General features: G+C 44.2%; 1 protein-coding gene across 1 annotated transcript in view; it reads left to right on the top strand.

Annotated features, from left to right (window-relative positions):
- The first annotated feature begins 446 nt into the window (after positions 1-446).
- The window catches only part of cfap65 (cilia and flagella associated protein 65), a 204,576-nt gene continuing 181,267 nt past the window's right edge, over positions 447-23,755 (top strand). Inside the window, exons 1-3 of the mRNA XM_073046190.1 lie at positions 447-520; positions 5,375-5,565; positions 8,880-8,982. Coding sequence (XP_072902291.1) covers positions 452-520; positions 5,375-5,565; positions 8,880-8,982 — 363 coding nt within the window. The 5' untranslated portion in view covers positions 447-451. The remainder of the gene's footprint in view (positions 521-5,374; positions 5,566-8,879; positions 8,983-23,755) is intronic.

The raw sequence follows: 23,755 nt of genomic DNA, 5'->3' as shown, positions 1-23,755 counted from the left end.
TGTCTGTGGTAATGAATTCCACAGTGTCATCATTCTCTGGCTAAAGAAATTTCTCCTCATCTTTGTTCTATAGCGAAGCCCTTCTATTCTGAGGCTCTGTCCTCTGGTCCTTGACTCCCCAAAACCAGGAAACATTTTCTCCACTATCACTCTATTTAGGTCTTTCAATATTTAACCCTCAATTACTCCATATCTTTCCAAAAGAATCTCTGCAACCTTCTCCAATTCTGATAAATTTAATTGCTCCTCTACTCTAATCAACTCTGCCTTCTGCATCCCTTTTCATAAACAGCAAAGAAATTGCTCATCCTGGGAGATGATGAAGTGATGTGGAGATTGCAATGAATTAATATAGTACTTCTCCTGACTTGGACTCTCATTAATTTAGTGCTTCACTGTAAACATATTCACCCTTTGATAGTCTTCTTTTTTATTCTGACAGTTTTTAAGCATGTTGGCCTCCACGTATTCCCTGAAGTCTATCCCTTTTCAAGAGCTGGCCAGGACATCATATAGTAAAGTAAGTGATTTATTTAATATTAGTCTGTATTATTTTTATGAGAGGAAGTAAAAAAAAAACTTAGTTGATACTCGGACCGAGAGGCTGCAGTCATCATGTAGAATCAGTCATGCTGGCACAACTTTGCTCAAAGGAAGCTGAAGGACGACTGACGATAATGTTTAAAATGATAAAGAGCTTCACACTGTAGATGTCAGGATGTTTTCAGTGCGCAATAGTCAATAACTGGAGCTATGAATATAAAATGGTTATTACACTTTATAATAAATTTAAGAGAAACTTATTGACTATCATGAGTATGTGGAATTCAGGTGGCTGAGCCAAATACTTAAGTGGAAACAGGATAAGTATGTCCATAAGACATAGGAGCAGAATTAGGCTATGTTTTCACTTCGAATGGATTTAATTTCTATCTCCGTGTGGAACGTAGGAAAAACAAGTCTTTGGAACAAAAGAGCTCAGTGATTTAAAAATGTGGCAGTCCTGACCGAGGTGTGGTTGATAGAAGCTTAGTGAATGATTAGTTGCGCTTTAATTTGTGTCCATGTCGGCAGGAGCCGATGAGGCCTAAGTAGCTATGACAAGAAACCCATTTGTCTTCTGATGTGCTAGGCTCATGGATTAGGAAAGGGTTTAGGAAGCGGGGTTATCAAGGAGAGGGATAAAACTTGAGGATCAGCATTCATGGGAGAACAGGGTGTATAAGGACTTCGGGGAGAGTAATGGGTTAAAATCTAACTTGTGAGTGAAGTATTTTAAATGGAAGAGATTAGGGAGCTGGCTGTGACTACTGCAGCTCCCCACAATGCAGCACGTGAGGTAAAATGCCTCAGATAAAGGCTGTGACAGCACTGCACTCTGAGACATCTTCAAACTGGAGAGGGCTTGGCAATGGATGGACTTGGCTGTGACTGCTAACACAACCAATGCAGTTACGTTGTACACAAATCTTATTCACCCACAGTATTGAGCGACTTCTTGAACAATTTACAACTTTTTATTGACCAAAAATTCTGCAGATTCTGGAAATATTGAGCAACACGCACAAGGGCAGGAAGTAAACAGTCAACATTTTTGGCTGAGCTCTGATGAAAGGCCTTGACCCAAAACAGTGACTGTTCATTTCCCTCCATAGATGCTGTCTGGTCCGCTAAGTTCCTCCAGCATTTAGTGTGTGTAAACAACTTTTTTTTTGGTCATTTATTGTCCACATAAATTCCATAAGAGCAAATTTTATTCTGTGTTTTAAATATTTGGGTGGTAATTTGTGAATTCATGTTGAATTGGCTGTGGGAAATTTAGAACGCAAGGAATAGTGCAGATGCTGAAAATCCTGAACAACACATACAAAATTCTAGAGGAACTCAGCAAGTCAGGCAGCATCTAAGGAGGAGAATGAACAGTTGATGTTTTGGGCCAAGATCCTTCATCAGGACTGATGACATGAGCCCCAATGAAGGGTCTTAGCTCAAAATAGCCACTGTTTATTCCTCTCCATAGATGCTGCTTGACTTGCTGAGTTCCTCCAGTACTTTGTGTGCATTGCATACAAAATTTGGATTCCTCTGTAATTGCCTCAGGGTGCAGAGGTTTGGCAGTTTGTGGAGGTTGCAAGCTAGGAGGTTAGGAATACATGGTCATAAAAGTGTAACCAGTTTCCTGGAAGAGAGGGAGAGAGCATTTAAAGCTAAAATTTCACAGTTGCTCCCTATCTATCTTCCTGAATAGATGGAAAACTCTGAATGAGAACATGTGGTGTTCTATTAAACCCATCATCCCAACAGGTGCCTATGAAAGACTTAAATAAAATTGATCGAGAGGAAAAATGCATCATTTCCACATTTCATATCTTATAGATGGTTGATTTCTAATGTTAACCTTTGCTGTATTATCTGTCTGACCAGATGTTAGAAGGAAATCTAATTTGCTAACTAATGTTGTTATAATGGTTAAGCTGCTTTAGAGTCTTTGTCATAGAGCACTAAGGCACAGAGATGGGCCCTTCAGCCTATCTAGTCTGTATCAAATTATTATTCTGCCTAGTCTCATTGATTTGCACCCAGACCAGAGCCCTCCATACCCTTTCCATCCATGCACTTATAAAATCTTAAATATTGAATAATATTTAAATTTAAATAGTAAATATTGAAATCAAGCCTGCACCTACCACTTCCACTGGCATCTTATTTCACACTGTCACCATTCTAAGTGAGAAAGTTTGCCCTCATGTTCCTCTTGATCACTTCACCTTTCACCCTTAGTTCTAGTCTCACAAAACCTCAGTGAAAAAAGCCTGCTTGCATTTACCCCTCATAATTTTGCATACTTCTATCCAAGCTCCTACACACTAGGCCAGCCTTTCTCTGGAAATAATTGCCCTGGGACCCTTGAAATAATTTTCAGGTCTCAGGGAACCTCTTCATAAAAATTATTATATCTATAGCTCATAGTATGTTAACGTGATCAGTAAGTTGTAGATATAATAATCCAAAAATAATTCTCAATACTTTTTTGAGTAAAGAATGAATTTTTAGCTTACCTTTCTGTAAATTAATCTTACTTTCCCTTTCATAACTTTTAAAATCTCAGAGGGCAACAAACAATAAATTTCTCAATTCTGGGTCGAGCTTGAGATAAGCGCACACGGATTTCACCATCAACTGAAATGAGACGATTTCTATCCTTGTTTTTGATGCTTGTTAAACAAGAAAAAGCTTGCTCACACATGTAAGAAGATGAAAACTGCAACAAAATATTTATTGCTTTCCTATGTATAACAGGATACTCTTCTTTCACAGAAATCCAGAACTTGTCAGGGGCAGGTCAATAAATCTCATCATGAATGCATGATTAGAGTGCAGCTCACAAAGTTCTTCCTCTTCTCTCAAAGTGAAGTTCTCAGGCTGAGCAGAAGATTCTGAGAAAAGGCCCCTCACCCAGTCATACACTTGTGTTGAAAGGGAGGAAAAAAAATGTTCAATTTTGTTCTGCAGTTCTTCTAGGTGTTTTTAGTAAGACTCAGGATTTTCTAATATCCTTCCTCACTCTCAAGCCCAAGAAGCAGTGGAAGCATTTTAAGATTTCCTTTTGCAACATGTTTTTCAAAGACTCAGTTTCCTTTTAATTCCAAGGATATTGTCACTTAAGTCAAAACATTTTCTCCAGGACCTTGCAGAGACTTGTTCAACTAATTCATATGATGAAAAATGTTTGTTAAGTAGGCTAGTTTCTGTAGCCATTCTTCATCTTCAAAGCACTCAGCAAAATCTGGCCTACTATTTTCTTGAAAATACTCCTGAAGTTTACTTTCAGCTCAAACACCCTGTTGAGAACTCTTCCCCTGCTTAGCCACCAGATTTCTGTATGTAGCAGGAGATTGGTGTGCTCTTTGTCCAGGTTTTCACACAGTTTTTGAAACATTCTCGAGTGAACTGGTATTAAATCTACTAAATAACTTGCTTCCTAAAGTTTTTTTACTGACTATGACTTTATTTTCAAAAGCTTTAATCTGTTTGTTTTAAGATTCCAATTGTCGTTTAAAATAATCAGCACTTTTACATGTCATAGAGCTGTGATTTGTAGTTCAGTGTCTTTTCAATTTTGCTGGAGCCATTGCTACAGTTGTAAGTTGTTTGCCACAGACTGGGCACAGTGGAACAGGACAACTCGGATCCCCAGTCCATGTAAAACCCATTGATAAGTAGCTTTCATTGTAAAGATGGACTTTTTTGTGTCCATTGTGAAATGACTCAGAAGATTGTAATTCTTCATCATTAACTTTATCAGAATTGTCCGTAGGTCTAGGCCTAGAATCCTTCTCTTCCATCTCACACCTCCTCCTTAACAATCGTCACCTTGGACTGTCTTTAGAATGAAAATTTCCCTCCAGATTTCTACTACACTGGTAGAATTTGTTTGCTCCCATAAGTCAGTCAGCAGAGTGTAAGGGAAAGTTGGGAAGGTAATTCGGGAGGGAGAGGCTGACGTCACAGCCCAAGTTGAGTGAATCCATTCAATGCTCGGAAAACATACTTCATGCTCCTGATCAGCCTACCGTCCTCCTCTCCGTGCAATACAGTGCTCACCAGTATCAGCCTACCATCCTCCCCTCTGTGCAATGCAACTCTCAGTAATTATCAATGGCCTCCTCTATCTCATGTCAAAAATTGAGAATGGATTCAACCAAGTAAACAAGGTCCTGCTGTGCACTGCATACTGGGTTGAGAGAGCTCTAACAAGATTTTTAATGGAGCTGCTTGGCCACTGCCAACCACTGCGAGTGCTAGCATCATGCGTTCAAAAAAAATGTTTACTTTCTTTTAGTTATGATCTCTCGTGGAACCTCTAGCGACCTCTCATAGAACCCTAGTGTTCTGAGGAACCACGGTTGAGAAACCCTGCTCTAGGCGAATAACTTATTCAACCTTTCCCTGTAACTCAGGTCCTCAAGTCACAGCAACATTATTGAAAAATTTCTTTGCACTCTTTCAATCTTATTAATATCTTTCCTGTAGCTAGATGGCCAGAACTGCACACAATGCTTCAAATTTGGCCTCACCAGCATCATATACAACTTTAATATATCATTCCAACTGCTGTACTCAGTAATTTGATTTCTGAAGGCCAGTGTGCCAAAAGCTCTCTTTATAACCCTATCGACCTATGACACTACTTTCAAGAGATTATGGAATTGTATTCCCAGATACCTCTGTTCTTCCACACTCTTCAGTGTCTTACCGTTAACTGTGTAAGTTCTACTTTTGTTTGTCCTCCCACAGTGCAATACCTCACACTTGTCTGCATTAAATTCCGTCTTAGCATCTTATTAACTCTGTACCTTTGACTTGTTTGCAGTGGCATATTCCTAATGTTACCAGTACTGAAGTCTCTGGAAGGAAGAGAACTAAAAAAGGAGTCAAATCAAACTTTTTTGGTATTGAGGTGTTGGAGCATTTGGAATGGTTGGATTGGGACCTGGGAATTGAATCTACCAAACACATAATATTAAAGAACATTCAGCTTAAAACTCAGAAACTCAAATACAGGTGAGTTTTTGGAATAGCTTGAACACTAACTAATGCTAGTGTTATTAAGATTAAGATTATTTTTATTTGTCACATCTACATCAAAACATTTAATGAAATGCATTATTTACATCAAATCAGATCAGCGAGGATTGTGAGTGTCACCACAGGTTTGGCGGCAACATAGTATGCCTCACAACTTACTAACAATAAATGGTATGCCTTTGGAATGTGGGAGGAGACTGGAACCCACACAATCACATGGACAATGTACAAACCCCATACAGACAAAACACCGATCTTACAACTGGCGCTGTAAAGCATTATACTAACTGCTATACTGCCATGCTGTCCAAGGTTATTCTTTAAGAATGTTTACTCCATCTTGGTCCCAAGTCATTAGTCCAATATGGCTCAAAAGATTCTCTTGAGAGTTACCTAAAGGAGTTTTAAATTGCCAATTTCCATAATTGATGAATAAACCCCAGTACTGTGATTTAGGATTTACTCACAAATTATACCAGGGAGCTACTATCAGCCGACTTCAAATTGCTAGCTTAATCATAAGAAAATAGGACTGTGCCTCAAGGGCCAGAGTACTGGGAGCCACATGACTGGGCATGTTTAACATAAATCAATCTGTCCACAAATCTTATAACTTATTGTGGAGACTTCCTCGACCATTTAATTTTTAAAAAAGCTTGCATTTGCTGAGCACCTTTCACAACCAATTATGCACATGTTTTAGACACTAATTTGAGAAGCTTGGATAGGTACTTGACTGGGAGGGGGATATAGGCTATGGTCCAGGTGCAGATTGGCAGGACTAACCAGAAAAATATTTTGCCGCAGACTAGATGGGCCAATGGGCCTGCCTCTGTGTTGTGGTGCTGTTTGACTCTATGATTCTATAGCTCTAATTGAATCATGGAATCTTATAGCACATTCAATCCCTTGTTCCTTTGTAGATTCTTTGAAAGATTTGTGCAATCAGAGCAGCATCGCCTGGTCTTGCAAAATTTCACTTAATTTTCAACCTCTTAAATAGTCTATTGCATGTTATAACATTTCCTTCTCTTGCCTCTGGCTTTTCTACAATTAATTTAGTTTACCCTTTATGATCTTGAACCATTAAATTTCTCTGTAACCCCTTTTAAATTAAGGGCAATGATCCTAGTTGATCTGATCTTTCTGTACAATTGAAACTCTTTAGCCCTGATTCTAGTAAATCCCTTCTCCCCTTACCAAAGCCTTGCCATCTTTATAAGGTCTTTTCACAGAAATGAATACCTCAATCATTTCATACTTCTCAATTAATTCAAATATTTTTCATTTCCGTCCTGCTTTATTGGAATGTCACCTCTCCTTTGATTTTCACCTATTGTGTTCATCCAGGTTTCATCAGTCAAACTTTGGTGACTATGCCTCACCTGTCCTACTTCAATGTACAAAATACTGGAAACTGCCTGACCCATTGGGTTCCTCCAGCATTTTAGACCTTAAGACATAGGAGCAGCATCAGGTCTGCTTTGCCATTCCATCATGGCTGATTTATTATCCCTCTCAACCCCATTCTCCTGCCTACTCCCCGTAACCTTTGACGACTGTAATCATCAAGAATCTATTAGTGTCCACCTTAAATATACCCAATGACTTGGCCTCCACCACTATCCATGGTAATGAATTCCACAGATTCATTAGCCTCTGGCTGAGAAAATTCCTCTTCATTTCTGTTCTAAATAGGTGTCCTTCTATTTTAAGGCTGTGCCCTTTTGCCTTAGACTCTCTGAATATAGGAAACATCTTCTCCACATCCACTCCATCTAGGCCTTTCAATGATTGATAGGTTTCCTGAGATAAGCCCTCATTCTTCTAAACTCCAGTAAGTACAGGCCCAGAGCCATCAAACTCTTTCATTCCCAGAATCATTCTTGTGAACCTTTGACTCGCTTACTAATCAAGAACCTAACAACCTCTGTTTTAAATATATCCAATGACTTAGCCTCCACAGCCATTTGTAGCAATAAATTCCACAGATTCACCACCCTCTGGTTAAAGAAATACCTCTTCACTTCTGTTCTAAATGGACGTCCTGGCAGGACAGCATTTACCCTGCTGTAATAAGACTATTGAATGCTTTACTAGTATTATAAGATGGATTTGACCTCACAATCTACCTCATTGTGACCTGAAGGAGGTCTATGCCATCCAGGCAGCCTCCTTGCCTGGAAGCCCATCAATTACACTAAATGTTCCTTTGCTCCATTGCTCTTGTACATTGTACATAGTACAGTGAGTGCTATCTACAAAATGCTTTGTGTTTACTTGCAAAAGTACTTCCCAATCCCTACCGCCAGGAAGTCAAGGGCAAAAGATGCTTGAGGTCATCACAACAAACTAAAGGCTCCCTGCCAAGTTGTACAGTTTCTTAATTTGGAAATGTGTTGCTGATTCTTCATTGTCAGAGGGTATAAATCCTGAAATTACCCCCCATTCCCACTCCGACATGTCAGTTCATGGTCTCCTCTACTGCCGTGTTGGGGCCACTCTCAGGTTGGAGGATCAACAGCTCATATTCCTTCTGGGTAGCCTCTAACCTGATAGCATGAATATTGATCTCTCTAATGTACAGTAATTTCTCCCCCTTCCCCCTCCTCTCTTCTTTCTATTCCTCATTTTGGCTCTGCTTACCCTTCCTTTTCTCCTCACTTGCCCTTCACCACCCTTTGGTGCCCCTCCTCCATCCCTTCCTCCCATGCTCCACTGCCTTCTCCTATCAGATTTATTCTTCTTTGGACTTCTTCCTCATTCCATTCTAGTCCTGATGAAGGGTCTCAGCTTGAAATGTCGACTCCTTATTCCTTCCTATTGAAGCTGCTTGTGTGTATTACTTTGGATTTCCAGCACCTGCAGAACCTCTTGTGTTTAGGTTTGTGCATGTACCTTCACCAGAAGCATTATGATTGGCTCACCATAAACTTCTCAAAGGTGTTAGGGATGTGTGGTAAATGCTTGGATCCTGAAAAATAATCCAAATCTAAATTGGTAGTGTGACGGTTAGCTTAATGCTATTATAGCACTAGCGACCTGGATTCAATTATGCCACTAACAAGCTTGTACATTCTCCCTGTGACCATGTAGATATCCTCTGGGTGCTCTGGTTCTCCCCCCCCCCCCCCCCACATTCCTAAGATGTATAGGTTAGTAGGTTAATTGGTCACATGGGTATAATTGGACAGTCTGGGCTCATTGGGCTGGATGAGTCTGTTACTGTGCTGTATCACTGAATAAAAAATAAATAAAATAAATTATGTTTGGCTTTTTTTGTATCACAGGCCCCCATCAACTAAATTCTTCACTACACTATTCCCACAGCCAGTGGTCTTGAGTCCAGGAACTTCATACTCTTTGCCAGTCACTTTCTGTGCTGTTGAGAAGGTAACAAAAATTGCTTTACATTTTCCTTATAAGGTTAATTTATCATTATAATCAATCCCTTTTTGACATCTCTCCTAGATGTACTCCCAATTGTCTGGCTAATGCTACACTGGAACCTCATGTATTACTTAGCAGATTTTACCTGTGTATTATATTGCTGCATCTTATGGTATAAAGATGACATTTCTGGATTCACAGGTTAAAAGTTCCTAACTGCTTTTTACTGCCCTCCCCCTTTTCTTTTTGAGAGATTTGTTATTTATGCCAATACTTAGGTTTAGCAAGCAAGGATCAGTCTGGTGTTCTAGAGAGTTACAAGGTAGCTGGGTAGGACTGAATAGGGATAGAAGAGGAAAGGTGTGCCTAGAGTCAGATGAAGTAGGAGAGGTCCTTAATGAATACCTTGCTTCAGTATTCACCATTGAGAGGAACTTTGACATTTGTGAGGACGGCATTAAACAGACAGATATGCTAGAACATGTTGACATTAATAAAGAGGATGTATTGGAACTTTTGAAAAACATTAGGATAGATAAGTCCCTGAATCTGAATGAAGTATATCCCAGGCTACTACAAGAAGAGAGGGAAGAGATTACTGCACCCTTGGCGATGATCTTTGTGTCCTCACTGGCCACAGCAGTAATCCCAGAAGATTAGAAGGTGGCAAATGTTATTCCTTTGTTTAGGAAAGGGAATTGGGATAACTCTTGAACCTATATACCAGTGAGTCTTACTTCATTGATGGACAAGTTATTGGAAAAGATTCTTAAAGACAACATTTGGGGAAGCATAGTCTTATTAGGGAGAGTCAGCATGGCTTTGTGAGGGTAGGTTATCCCTCACAAACCTTTTTGAATTTTTTGAGAATTTGCTAAGTACATTGATGAAGGTGGAGCAGTGGATGTAGTGTGGATTTTGGTAAGGCATTTGATGCGGTTTTCCATGGTAGGTTCGTTCAGAAAGACATGAGACATGGATCCAGAGAAACTCGGCTGTGTTGGATTCATAATTGGCTAGCCCATAGAAGGCAGAGAGTGGTTGTAGATGAAGCATTTTCTGCCTGGAGGTTGGTAAGCATTGGTGTTCCACAGGGATCTGTTCTAGATCCCTGCTGATTGTGATTTTTATAAGTGACTTGGATGATGAAGTGGAATGGTGGGTTAGTGAGTTTGCAGGTTGTCGTAGGTTGCAACAGGACATTGATAAGATGCAGAGCTCAGCTGAAAAGTGGCAGATAGTGTTCCACCTAGAAAAATGTGAAGTAATTCTTTTTGGAAAGTCGATTTGAAGAATACAGGTTTAATGGCTGGATTCTTAGCAATGTAGAGGAACAGAGGGATCTTGGGGTCCATGTCCAAAGATCCCTCAAAATTGCTGTGCAAATTGATAGGTTTTTAACTGGTGTTTGGCCTTCATTAGTCGAATGTTGAGTTCAAGAGCTATAAGGTACTTGCAGCTCTATAAAACCCTGGTTAGACCAGAATTGGTATATTGTGTTCAGTACTGGTCGTCTCATTACAGGAAGGATGTGGAAGCTTTCGAGAGGGTACAGAGGAGATTTACCAATATACTGCTTGGATTAGAGAGTATGTTTTATGAGGATAGGTTGCCCGAGCTAGGGTTTTACTATTTGGAATGAAGCAGGATGAGATATTACTCAATAGAGGTATCCAAGATATCAGCTGAGCTGGAGAGAGAGCAGAATGACACACTCAGCCTAAGGATGGACCCAGAACCAGGTGGAAAAGAAGACAACCGTGGGTTGTTCCATCGTCAATGTCCTCAGTCTCATCCCCAAATGAGTGGAGTCAAAGGTTGTCTGCAATGTCCATAAGGGACTACAAGTCCAAAATTAATTAATTATTAAAGTACATATATGTCACATTATACAATCCCGAGATTCCATCTTTTGTGTGCAATTACAATAAGTACAAAAAACAAAATAAAATCAATGAAAGACCATACCCAACAGGGTGGACAACAACCAATGTACAAAAAGACACCAAACTGTGCAAATACAAAAAAGAAAGAGGAATAATAATAATATATAATAAACAAATATCGAGAATGTGAGATGAAGTGTCTTTGAAAGTGAGCCCAGCTTGGTGGGAATTGTTCAGTGATGGTGCCAGTGAGGTTGAGTAAAGTTATCCCTTGTGGGTTCAAGTCCCTATTGGCTGAGGGGGTAATAACTGTGCCTGAACCTGGTGGTTGGGGTCCTGAGGTTCCTGTACCTTCTTCCTGATGGCAGCAGCGACAAGAGAGCATGACCTGGGTGGTGGGGGTCCCTGATGATGGATGCTGCTTTCCTGCAATAGCAACAAGGTGACGAGGGCTTTATCTATTATGGACTAGGCCCTATCAACTACTTTTTGTCGGCTTTTTTGAACACGGGCATTGGTGTTTCCATACTAGAACGTCATACAACCAGTCAATATCTCACACCTATAGAAGTTAGTCAAAGTTTTAGATGACATGGAGAGTCATAGAGAAGTACAGTACTAAAGCTGGGCCATCTAGTCCATGCCAAAACCATTTAATCTGCCTACTTACAATGACCTGCACCTGGAAACATAGTCCTTTATATCCCTACTATCCGCGTATCTATCCAAACTTCTCTTAAACATTGAAATCGAGCTCGCTCGGACCACTTGTGCTGGCAGCTCATTCCACCCTGTCACAATCCTCTGAGTGAAGAAGTTTCCTCTCATGTTTCTCTTAAACTTTTCACCTTTCATCCTTAAGCCATGACCTTTGGTTGTAGTTCCGCCCAACTTTAGTGGAAAAAGCTTGTTTGCTATCTATAATCTATATCTATAATCTATTTGTTACCCTATCTATAATCCTCATAATTTTGTATACCTCTATCAAATCTCCTCTCAATCTTCTACATTCTAAAAAAAGAGTCCTAACCAGTTCAATCTTTCCTTATAACTCAGGCACTCTTTCAACCTTGTTTACATCTTTTCTGTTGGTAGGTAACCAAAACTGCACACAATACTCCAATTAGGTCTTACCAACATCTTGTACAACTTCAACGTAACATCCCATCTGCTGTACTCAATACATTGATTTGTGAAGGCCACTTTGCAAACTTCTGTGAAAGTAGAGGTGCTGCTGTGCTTTCTTTGTTATGGCACTTGCGTGCTGGGACCTGGACAGATCCTCTGAAATGGTAATTTAAAGTTGCTGATCCTCTTCACTTCTGATTCCCTGATGCACCATCAATAACTTTCGGAGACGTGAGGTGAGAGATAGGCTTTTATTAGCTGGAAGAAAGCAGTGTCAGCAGCAAGAGACCATCAGACAACATCCTGGAGACTGAGGGAGGAGCAGTGCCTTCAATTGCCTTTATACAGGGGTCTGTGGGAGGAGCCACAGGAGCAGTCAGCAGGGGGCGTGTCCAGACAGGTATATGTAGTTCACCACATTCCCCCAATGAGGTCCAATCATGGACATCTGGTTAGCTCCTCCTGAACTCAATAATCATTACCTCGGTCATGCTAGCATTCAGTGATAGGTCGTTGAGGCACTACTCAGCCAGATTTTGAATTTCCCTCCTATATACTGATTGGTCACCACCTTTCATTTGGCCTACGGCAGTGGTGCCATAAGCAAACTTAAATATGGCGCCAAAATTGTGCTTAGCTTCACAGTCATAAGGAAATGTGAATAGTGTAACACGGCTAAGCACACAGCCTTGTGCATCTGTGCTGAGGGAGATTGTGGATGAGATGTTTTCGCCAATTGGAATAGACTGAAGTCTGCAAGTGAGGAAATTGAGGATCCAGTTGCACAAGGAGGTATCGAAGTCTAGGACTTGAAACTTATTGATTAGTTTTGAGAGGATGACAGTATTGAATGCCAAGCTGTAGTCAATGAAGAGCATCATGATGTATGCAACTTTGTCCAAATATTCCAGGATTGAGTGAAGAGTCAATTAAATAGCATCCGCTATTGACAGTTATGATGGTAGGCAAATTAGAGTAGATCCAAGTTATAGGCATGTGCTTCTTGTAAGAAACTTGTAAAACCTTAATCCCCAGTGTAAATCAGTGCTTTTCACCATAATCTAACCATTACCACCAATGGAATTGGGCCAGGGAACTCTGATGACTGATATCTAAACACAGGGATCATTCTTGGTGGTGATAACCAAAGTTTCCTCCAGCAAGACTTTTACAGTGGCCCTTCACAGAAAAATATAATGATTCTGATGAAGGGTCCCAAACCTGAAACATTACCTGTTTCTCTTTGTACAAATGCTACCTGACCTGATGAGTATTCCCAGCATTTTAAGAACATAAAACATAGAAAATCCACAGATGCTGCTTGTCACACTGAGTTATAGACATGCATTTTAAAAGCAATGGAGGTATGTGTATGAATTACACTGGGTTAAGGTAAACCCTTATGATGTTTCTGAGTGACTGCAGGGATAAGGTGATAATAAATTTTGCAAGGTCTTTGGACATTATGGGGCTGGAACCGAAGCCATTATACTGTCAGTGATTGGATAGGTAAGAGTTTTAGTATATACTTTCTTTTTATATATGTGGAGTTTTAAAGAAAGAAGTTAGTATTATTTGGTATCAAATTAAATGTATGTAGCCTCCGTATCCCCAGTTGACCCCCGTTTGCCTAGGGTGAACCGCCGTCGCCCTGCCAGTAGTGCAATACTTCGGTGTAAGTATGGTGTAATGCCCCCCCAGTACACGCTCACAATACAAATACCAGACAATACCCAAAAGCGGGTAAATAATTGCAACTTTATAGTGATTTCTTAGTGATGGGTTAGTAGAAACAGATAACCTAAAGGCACCAAAGTAATAATAAATTTGTCAGTTTGTGCACATATTTTAATATGTTGGAGCTCACACCTCCGGTTCCTTCCACAACGACCTTCCGAGACTTTGGCCACCGTCTGAACCACCGGCGTCCAGTATCTGTTGCTCTGGAACCGCTGCCCGCTCCACACACATCTGCCCTCCTCACTCTCCTCCCGATAAAGACCGCGAACTCCCGCTCACTTTACACAGACAAGATAGCATAACAATTCTCCATTGGTTATTTTCCCCCTTATTGGTAGCCATAACCCAAACATACCAGTCACAGAATCCCATTATAGCATTACAGAGAAGCCATTTCATTATAAAATACAGAGAAGCCATTTTGTTAGCCTGGACAGTTAACACCACGGTTACTGGTACTGAGAACCCTACATTCTCCCCCTACTGAATTTAGTCATGCCCTCATGATGCTCAGATAATTTGCCAAACCTTCCTGCAAAGCATCAAGCCCAACCCAAGTGCAGAAAGCAGTGATGTAACTCCCCAAAGCAGTGGAGATCACACTCTGTTCCCCGGGTGCTACATATGCCAACCTATCGGGAGGGTGCCTACTTCTCTGAGACCTGCACACCCCCTCTTCTAACTCCTCCACTCCGGACACTTCAGAAGACTCATGGACACTATGAGGCGAACCCTCCTGCAAGCAGTCACCCAAACCCCTCTGCACCTCAGAACCCTCCATCTCTTGCTCAGGCCCCACATCCTCCCTGCCAACACCCTGTGGTACTCCTGACAGCCCATCACTAGCCCCCCTTACCCCATCTAACCCAGTGGGGGAAGGGCCAGGAGTCTCCTCCTCCACATGGGGGCATCAGCGAACGGCAGCATGTCCCACTCATCCGAGTTATCTTCCTCCGAGTCAGTATCCCTCACAGGGGCTGGGCCTGGGCCCGCCTCTCCTGGTGTGGGCTCTTCCTCCACTTTACGTGGACGCAAAGTCCTGGTACTAGGTGCAGCTGGCACCTTGGACTCCCGCTCTACTTGTACATCTTGCCCCAGAGGCAACAGATGATTCCGGTGGAGAATCTTGACGGGCCCCCTCTCATCCTCGGGCCGTACTCAGAAGACCAGTAAGTTGGGCAACTAACACTCCACCACATAGGGCGTGCCCAACCAGCGATCAGCCAGCTTATGCTTCCCAGGCAATCCCAGATTCCTTATGAGGACTCAGTCTCCCAGCAGGAGGTGGGAGAACTTCACTTTCTGGTCATACTTCTTCTTATTTCCCTGATTCTGCTTGGCGGCCGCCTCCTCAGCCAACTCATAAGCCCTTTGCAGCTCCTTCTTCATGTCAGCCACATACTTCAAGTAAAGCTTCGGCAATACTTCACCCACGGCCGTCCCAAAGCAGAGGTCAACGGGCAACCTTGCCTCGCGCCTGAACATCAGATAATAGGGCGAGTAGCCAGTAGCGTCATTGCGTGTACAGTTGTAGCAGTGAACCAGATGTCCAATATGTTGACTCCATCGACTCTTTTTGCTGATCTCCAGCATCCTGAGCATGTCTGGCAGGGTCCGATTAAACCTCTCTGGCTGGGGATCGCCCTGTGGATGATAGGGCATGGTCCTCAATTTCTCAATTCCCAGCATATCCAGTAACTCATAGATGAGCTTACTCTCGAAGTCCTGTCCCTGGTCACTGTGTATCCGTCGGCGAAGGCCATAATGCACAAAATACTTCTCCCATAGCGCTCTTGCCATTGTAGTCGCCCTCTGATCCTTGGTGGGGAACGCTTGAGCATACCGGGTGTAATGGTCCGTGATGACTAAGACATTCGCCGTGTTGCTGGTATCGGGTTCTATGGCCAGGAAATCCGTACACACCAGATCCAAAGGCCCCACACTCTGCAAGTGCGACAACGGAGCAGCCGGCACAGGCAGCGTCTTCCGGCGTATGCAACGTATGCAGGACTTGCAATACTCGTCGACCTCTGACTGATGCACCATCAATAACTCACTCTGAGACGTAAGAAGCGAGATATCGGCTTTTATTGACTGGAAGAATGAACAACACTACATCCTGGAGAATGAGGCCAGGCTCAGGCCTCAATCGCCTTTATACAGGGGTCTGTGGGAGGAGCCACAGGAGCAGTCAGCAGGGGTCTGTGGGAGGAGCCACAGGAGCAGTCCAGACAGGTATATGTAGTTCACCACATTCACCCCCCCCTTTGTTTTAAAAAGAGTCCCCAGGTGGCGAAGTTTCTTACAAGTATATTTACAGGTTAAGTCTATCAGGTGGTCGAATCTGTCGCTGTGATCTACGTAGCTCCGGCTGCGATTGCACAGGTGCTGGAGGTGGTGATTGCACAGGTGCTGGAGGTGGTGATTGCACAGGTGCCGGTGGTGGTGATGGCACAGGAGACGAAGGTTGTGCTGGTTCTGGCCTAACTGGAGGTTAGCATGCAAGCCAGAGTTCAAAGGCAAGAGCTGCTTCAGGGTCTTGGGGGTCCAAATCCAATCTTTCCGGATGTAAAACGGTTTCCATGTTTTAACTTCCAGTCAATAAAATTGATGCACCATCAATAACTCACTCTGAGACGTAAGAAGCGAGATATCGGCTTTTATTGACTGGAAGAATGAACAACACTACATCCTGGAGAATGAGGCCAGGCTCAGGCCTCAATCGCCTTTATACAGGGGTCTGTGGGAGGAGCCACAGGAGCAGTCTAGACAGGTATATGTAGTTCACCACACTGACCTCATTCGGGGCCAATAAAACCGGTCCTTGAGAAACTCTTAGGTCTTCTCAACCCCCAAGTGCCCAGAGTCATCATGCAGTGACTTCATCACAACCTTCTGATCTCAGGCAGGATCAGTTGCCAACGCTGAGGTCGGTCTGGGGGTGACGTTACCCAGTATGACATTTGGTTCTTCAACCTGAACTGAGGCCATTCTCTCAGTAACAGAGACATTGAGCTGTGTTGTGTCTTCTCCACCCGGGCCACGTCCCCCTTCTCAACTGCGTCCCAAATAGTGCCATTGCCAGGGTCATCTCGCTGAGCAGCTGCAATTTCCCCAGGACTCAACTCTGGCAGCTGTGGGGTCTTCAGAGCCGACATGTCACAGTAAACTAGGGGTAGGGCATCATCGGATGCCCCCAATGGGTCCACTGTGCGATCTGGCCTCTCCTTTTCCTCGGCCTGTGCGGTGATAACAAACTGACACATGGCCTTCACCCCGTATGCAGGACCGCTCTCCCACTCCTCATCCCTCTCCAGGTCCCCATGCCTCCGTCGGGACAGAGCATCCGCATCGACATTCCAGCTCCCTGGCCAGTACTTCAGGCTAAAATCATATGCAGACAGGGCGGCCAGCCATTAATGACCCGTGGTGTCCAGTTTCGCCGAGGTCAGGATGTAGGTGAGTGGGATGTGGTCCGTTCACACCTCAAACTTGGCCCCGTAGAGATAGTCACTCAGCTTATCCACCACCACCCATTTCAACACCAGAAACTCCAACTTGTGGGTGGGTTAGTTCCTCTCGGAGGGTGACAAACTCCGGCTGACTAACGCTACCGGCCTCAGCCCAGCACCCTGATCCTGATACAAGACGGCCCCTAACCCCTCCCGACTGGCATCAGTGTGTAGCACATTGGGCAATAGGGGGTCCGGAAAAGCCAGCACTGGCACCTGAGTTAGCATCTCCTTCAGGGACTGAAAAGCCGCTTCACATTGGTCATCCCATCTCTGTCCGAAGGGCTCTGCTGGGTTCAAAATATTCCCCAGCCTCCCGTCCTCCTCCTTTCTGTCCCAGAAGTGGGGTAGCCACGCAGAAGCTGGTTCAAGGGATGACTCAACTTGGTATAGGCCTTCACGAATCTCCGGTAATATCCACAGAACCCCAAAAAACGAGCGCAGAGCGCTCACGGTCTGGGGTCTCGGCCAGGTGGTCACTGCTTTGATTTTACTCGTGTCTGTAGTTACCCCATTCCGCGAGATTATATGCCCAACATAGCTAACAGACGTCTGGCAAAACTGGCACTTGTCCAGGGAAAATTTTAACCCTTCATCCTTCAGCCGGTTGAGCACCTTCATTAGCCTCGCTTCGTTTTCTTCCAAGGTGGATCCAAATACTATCAGGTCGTCCAAATATACCAGCACTTCAAGCAGGTTCATATCTCCCACGGTCTTCTCCATGACCCTCTGGAAGGTGGCAGGAGCCCCCATATGCCCTGGGGCATCCTTTTGAACTGGTAAAATCCCAGAGGGCATATAAAGGGCATCTTCTCCTTATCCGTCTCACTCATCAGGATCTGGTAGTATCCACTCCTCAAATCCAACACACTGAACCACTTCGCCCTACTCAGACAGACCAGCGCGTCTTCGACCCTTGGGACCCTATACTGGTCAGGGACGGTGTGCCTATTCAGGATCCTATAGTCCACACACATACGAATCTTCCCATTTTTCTTCCTGGCCATGACTATCAGGGACGCACAAGGGCTGCGGGACTCCGAAGTTATCCCAGCTTCCTTCAGCTTACTCAAATGCTGCCACACATCCTCCACATCTGCAGGGGCCAGTCGCCGCGACCTTTCTTGAAACGGGGTGTCTTCAGTCACCCGGATGATGTGGCGAGTGCTCCTGGAACAGCCCACATCAAACTAACCTGGGGAAAAAACATCTTTCAGCATCAGCATCTTCTCCACCATCCTCTGCTTCCAACTCTCTGGCACAGGCGAGGCCCCAGAGTTAAACGTCCCAGCGGTCAACTTATCCCTGTTTTCCAATGATTCTCTCCCCGCGAGCTTCACGGGGGCACTATGCATCACCGTCACCGAGAACAAATGCGCCAGGGGCATCCCTTGTTTAAAAGTGATCTCCCGTTGCGTGGTGTTCCTGATGTTTACCACCACCTGGCGTGCCTGCACCACCGAGAGCTTCTGCAGCTCAGGTCTCACCAGCACTGCAGCTGGGAATCTTGATTTCCTCTCGAGATCCTCCAGGGTGTCTACTAGAAAGGCTTCACCCTCAGGCACTCCGGTGTACCTGGGGATCCCCACCACTCTCGCTACTTCATCCTGGGCTTCGACTGGGAACTCCATACAGTTCCTCTTTCCAATGCCGAGTCCCACCCGCTGTGACCACATACCTCCTTAAAGGCAGCTTGAAACACTGGGTGCACTGTCAGGGTCTCCAAAAAGTCCTCACCCGCCTTTTCCTTGCAAGCCCCCAGGAGTCTCCACACAATAGGGGTGTTGGTCTCTACCAGAATTGACACACCTCTAGTTGCATCTGGGTCTGGGCAAACCAGTACCAAGGCATCATGAGCCTCAGAAACTCCCACCTTGGCCTCGAGGAACTCCAGCCTCACGGACAAATAACCATCGTATGGGTAATCACCAGCACTGATACCCCAAATTTCCAGGGCACTGAAGGGTGTCAAGGGTAAATGCGACAAATACTGATTGTAGAATGACCGGTATAATAGCATGACCTGTGACCCCGTGTTGAGTATGGCTTTTGCATCTATTCCCTCTATCCGGATTGACACACTGGATTGGGGTCCCACCAATCCTTTGGGGATAGGATCTTCTCCTCTCAGGGGTCCTGTGGCACATTGCTGGGAATGTGTTTTCCCAGAGACTCCAGGCAGTTCCCTCACTGGGTCTCCTTTAAGTTTCCCGAACCCCCTTCCTGCTGGGATGCCCATGGAGTCTTCCCCCGAGGGGCTCCTGGCCAATCACATTCCCGCCTGAAGTGCCCCTCTTCCGCACAGTTATAACACACACCTCGTCTCACGGAACCTCGGCCTCCCCCCGGCCTCAGTGCAGTCCGTCCCTTCAGGGAGGGGCGCTCTCTGCCAGTCCCCTCACACGGAGGGACCCCCCTCCCTATCTCCCGATTGGAGCTGGCCCCAGTCACTTCACTACAAGGGGCTACCACGGGGGTCTGCACCGTACTGACGGAGCCCTCTTCTGACTCCAATGCGTCCTCCTCCTCCCTCAGCTCTCTGAGCAACTGAACAAAGGATGGGGGGCCCGTGATCTATGGGACTTTCTGAGACTCGGCAATCACATTATGCCTCTGGGCACCCTGGGCTACCTGGTCTATCCTGATCTGATTCACCTCCGTCTCCGAAATGACCCCTGTCGCCTCAAACAATTTATCCTTTGCTCTACCCGGAAAAGATACTCAGAAAGCTTTTCCCCTTTCTCTTGATGTAGGCTCTGAAGCCCCCTTAAAAGCTCCACTGTGCCCCCCATCAGACCAAAAGCCTCCTCCAATGCTTCTAGATATTCCCTCCAGGTAGCCAAGGGGTTGCTGCCCTTCACAACTTTTACTACCTCAGCTGCCACCCCTCGCAAACTGTCAACCAATCTCTGCCGCTTCTCTCCCTCAGAACACCGCCACTCACCCAGCAGCCGAGAGACATGCTCTACCCAAGACTCATAATCTTCTTCCCTGTCCGGGGTAAGGGTGCGCCCTGAGAAAATTCTTAACTTCTGACGAGGACCCGCTGTCTTGTTCACCAAGGAGTTAATGGCTGACGCCAACTCCGAACCCTCCGCCTTCCGTGGGAGAGGGGGACCAATCAGATTTTCCAAATCTGACCACTCCCTTCCTTCATCCTTCAAAAATGATAGGACCCGCTCTCGAAAATCGCCGCTCCCCCAGCTGCTGGCAACTCCTCTGGTGTTCCAACAGACCTGTCAAACCTTTCCTCTGTGACAATGTGCACACCCCATGGCCCCGCGTCACTGAAGTCACCGATGGATGGTGGCTGTCCCACCACCGAGACGTCAACACCAATCTGCGCTAACACATAGCCTAAATCGCCCATTTTGCCAATCTTTCTGCCTACGATTTCGACCTTACCGCTAGCTCTGACCGTACTTAAACATCAAATTAACACTTTGTCTGAGGTACGCATGTCCACCCCACTTAATAAATAGGCATGATTAACTGGTACTCCCTCGATCTCACACCAGAGTTCAGTCTTATCCGAATCCATCTCCTCGCGTTTAAACTGGTGCGAATTACCCCGTATGTGACAAATTCAATCCTGGATGAGCCCCCACAATGTAGCCTCCATGTCCCCAGTTGACCCCCGTTCGCCTAGGGTGAACCGCCGTCGCCCTGCCAGTAGTGCAATACTTCGGTGTAAATATGGTGTAATGCCCCCCCCCAGTACACACTCACAATACAAATACCAGACAATACCCAAAAGCAGGTAAATAATTGCAACTTTATAGTGATTTCTTAGTGATGGGTTAGTAGAAACAGATAACCTAAAGGCGCCAAAGTAACAATAAATTTGTCAGTTTGTGCACGTATTTTAATACGTTGGAGCTCACGCCTCTGGTTCCTTCCACAATGACCTTCCGAGCCTTCAGCCACCATCCGAACCGCCGACGTCCAGTATCTGTCACTCTGGAACCGCTGCCCGCTCCACACATGTCCGCCCTCCTTGCTGTCCTCCCGAAAAAGACCGTGTACTCCTGCTCAGTTTACACAGATAAGATAGCATAACAATTCTCCATTGGTTATTTTTCCCCTTATCAGTAGCCATAACCCAAACATACCAGACACAGAATCCCATTATAGCATTACAGAGAAGCCATTTCATTATAACAATACAGAGAAGCCATTTTGTTAGCCTGAACAGTTAACACCTCGGTTACTGGTACTGAGAACCCTACATGTAGAAATAGAATAACAGTAAAGGAAGAAGAGAGATGGAAGGAAAATTCAAGAAAATAAGAGTAAATAGTTTTCCTTTTGAAGAGGAAGTACAGGAACTAGGGATCCACACTCAACAATTCAGGACCAGCTTCCTCCCTCTGTCATCAGATTTCTGAACGGGCCAAGAACACTACCTTTGTTTTGTATTATATTCATTTTGCAGTGTAGAGTATTCTTTGTCTTTGTACTGCTGGTGCAAAAAATTAATTTCATTTCATGTAAGACAGTGATTATAAACCTGATTCCGATTCTACTGCTCATCCACAATCACCCGGAGGTAACCTCAAAGTGCAACCTGCTTGTCAAATTTCACCTCTCCTCAGTTCAATCCAAGAGTCCAATCACCTTGGACTGTTGTCTCACTACTCCCCTTCTTCTCCAGTCATCTTCACCCTCAGTCCAGATGCATGGTTTTGACCTGGAACATTGACAATTCCTTTTTCCACAGAGGAGTTGCTCAGCCTGCAGAATTGGTCCAACTGGATGTTTGTTACCCAAAGGTACATATTGCTTTGGGACTGGATTCAAATATTGTACTGATCAAAGGTTTCAAAAGTACATTTAATGTCAGAGAAATGTATACAATATATATCCTGAAATTAAAGAGCAAACACGAGGAAATCTGCAGATGCTGGAAATTCGAAGGGTCTCGGCCTGAAACATCGACAGCGCTTCTCCCTATAGATGCTGCCTAGCCTGCTGTGTTCTACCAGCATTTTGTGTGTGTTGTTATATCCTAAAATGCTTTTTCTCTGCAATCATACACAAAAACAGAGGAGTGCCCCCAAAGAATGTATGATAGTTAAATGTTAGAACCCCAAATTAACCCCCAGCTCCCCTCTCCCATGCATAAGAAGCAGCAAGCAACGATCCCCCTCCTCCACCAGTAAAAAAAAAGCTTTGGCACCCGCCACTGAGCACTCAAGCTTGCAGCAAAGCAACAGCAAAGACACAGACTTGCAGTACCCCAAAGACTACTTGTTCATCTGGTGACCGACATACCACAGGCTCTCTCTCTCCTAATAAGGGAGAAATAGATGTCTTCGTTTCACGTAACGAACAACTCTCTGATTAGTGATGTTAAAAGTCTGTTGCATTGCTTTTTCCAAGCTCTGTGCCCAAAGATCTCGGGTCTCTGGGCACACAGCCAGAGATTTTCCGTCTCCCATGCCGCATCGATTTCCTGCTGGGACACCGACCTTCAGTCCGGACGTCTCCAGAGCCACAAGATCCTAGAACTTCGAAGGTGAGCTAATCTCTTAGGCCACATCCTTGGCATATCAAATAACAGCCAGTTGTGAAACCCCAAGAGCAGGTCCTACTCCCACAAAGAATCAAAGTCAGCATGTAACTCCAGATCTGGGTCTTCAAAAGAACCCTAAAAGGGAAAAATAGAGAATTTAAAGATGAAAATAGAGCTGTTTACAAAGATGGAAGAAAAGGAGTCGCTGAAAGGCGGCATTGTCTCCTAACCTTACAAGCATGTGGTTTCCTTTATTCAGAGGCCATTTCTGAGTTTTATTACAGTTTAACAGTGTTTATCATGGATCAACTTTAAGATCAGTGATCATTAATACATTTAATTAATACATTAATCAGTAATATATTTACATGTATTAGGTGTTTGCAGGGTGTGTAGGTCAGGGAGTGACTTGCAACAAAGAACAGCATTCATCAATTATAAAGAATAAAGAAAATATACAAAATTATCGGCACAACATTGTGGGCCGAAGGGCCTGTAATGTGCTGTACTATTCTATGTTCTATGTTCTATTATATTAGAAGTTAAAGTATGGATATTGAATAAAACTAGAATGGTTAATATGATTAACTGCCTGGGTGAAGAAATTTTTAAGATGCATGATTTTTTTTACATAGCGCTTTCCAGAACAGAACTTTAGGAAAAGGCTGTTTTCTGAGTGTGTCATGGTTGTTAGGTCGCATCTGGGATTTCCAGCTGGCGGATGATTTCCCTCCATGCCGCTCCATCCCGACATTTGTCTACAACATCCCTAGTCTTGTCCAGCTTGGTCCAATCCTTGATGTTATCCAGCCACGTTGTTCTTTGCCTTCCTCTTCCATTCTTTCCCTCCACCTTTCCATATAGCAAGTCTGACAAGATGTTATCTCTCTGCATAACGTGTCCACAATAAGCAACTTTTAACTTCATAAACTTCTCCAGCAATATCTGTGGTCTATCAACTTCGGACAAAACTCTCTCATTCGAAACTTTCTCTA

Source organism: Hemitrygon akajei, chromosome 5 (genome assembly GCF_048418815.1).
Source record: "Hemitrygon akajei chromosome 5, sHemAka1.3, whole genome shotgun sequence".
In the NCBI taxonomy this organism is placed as follows: domain Eukaryota; kingdom Metazoa; phylum Chordata; class Chondrichthyes; order Myliobatiformes; family Dasyatidae; genus Hemitrygon; species Hemitrygon akajei.
This window is presented reverse-complemented; position numbering and strand designations above follow the sequence as displayed.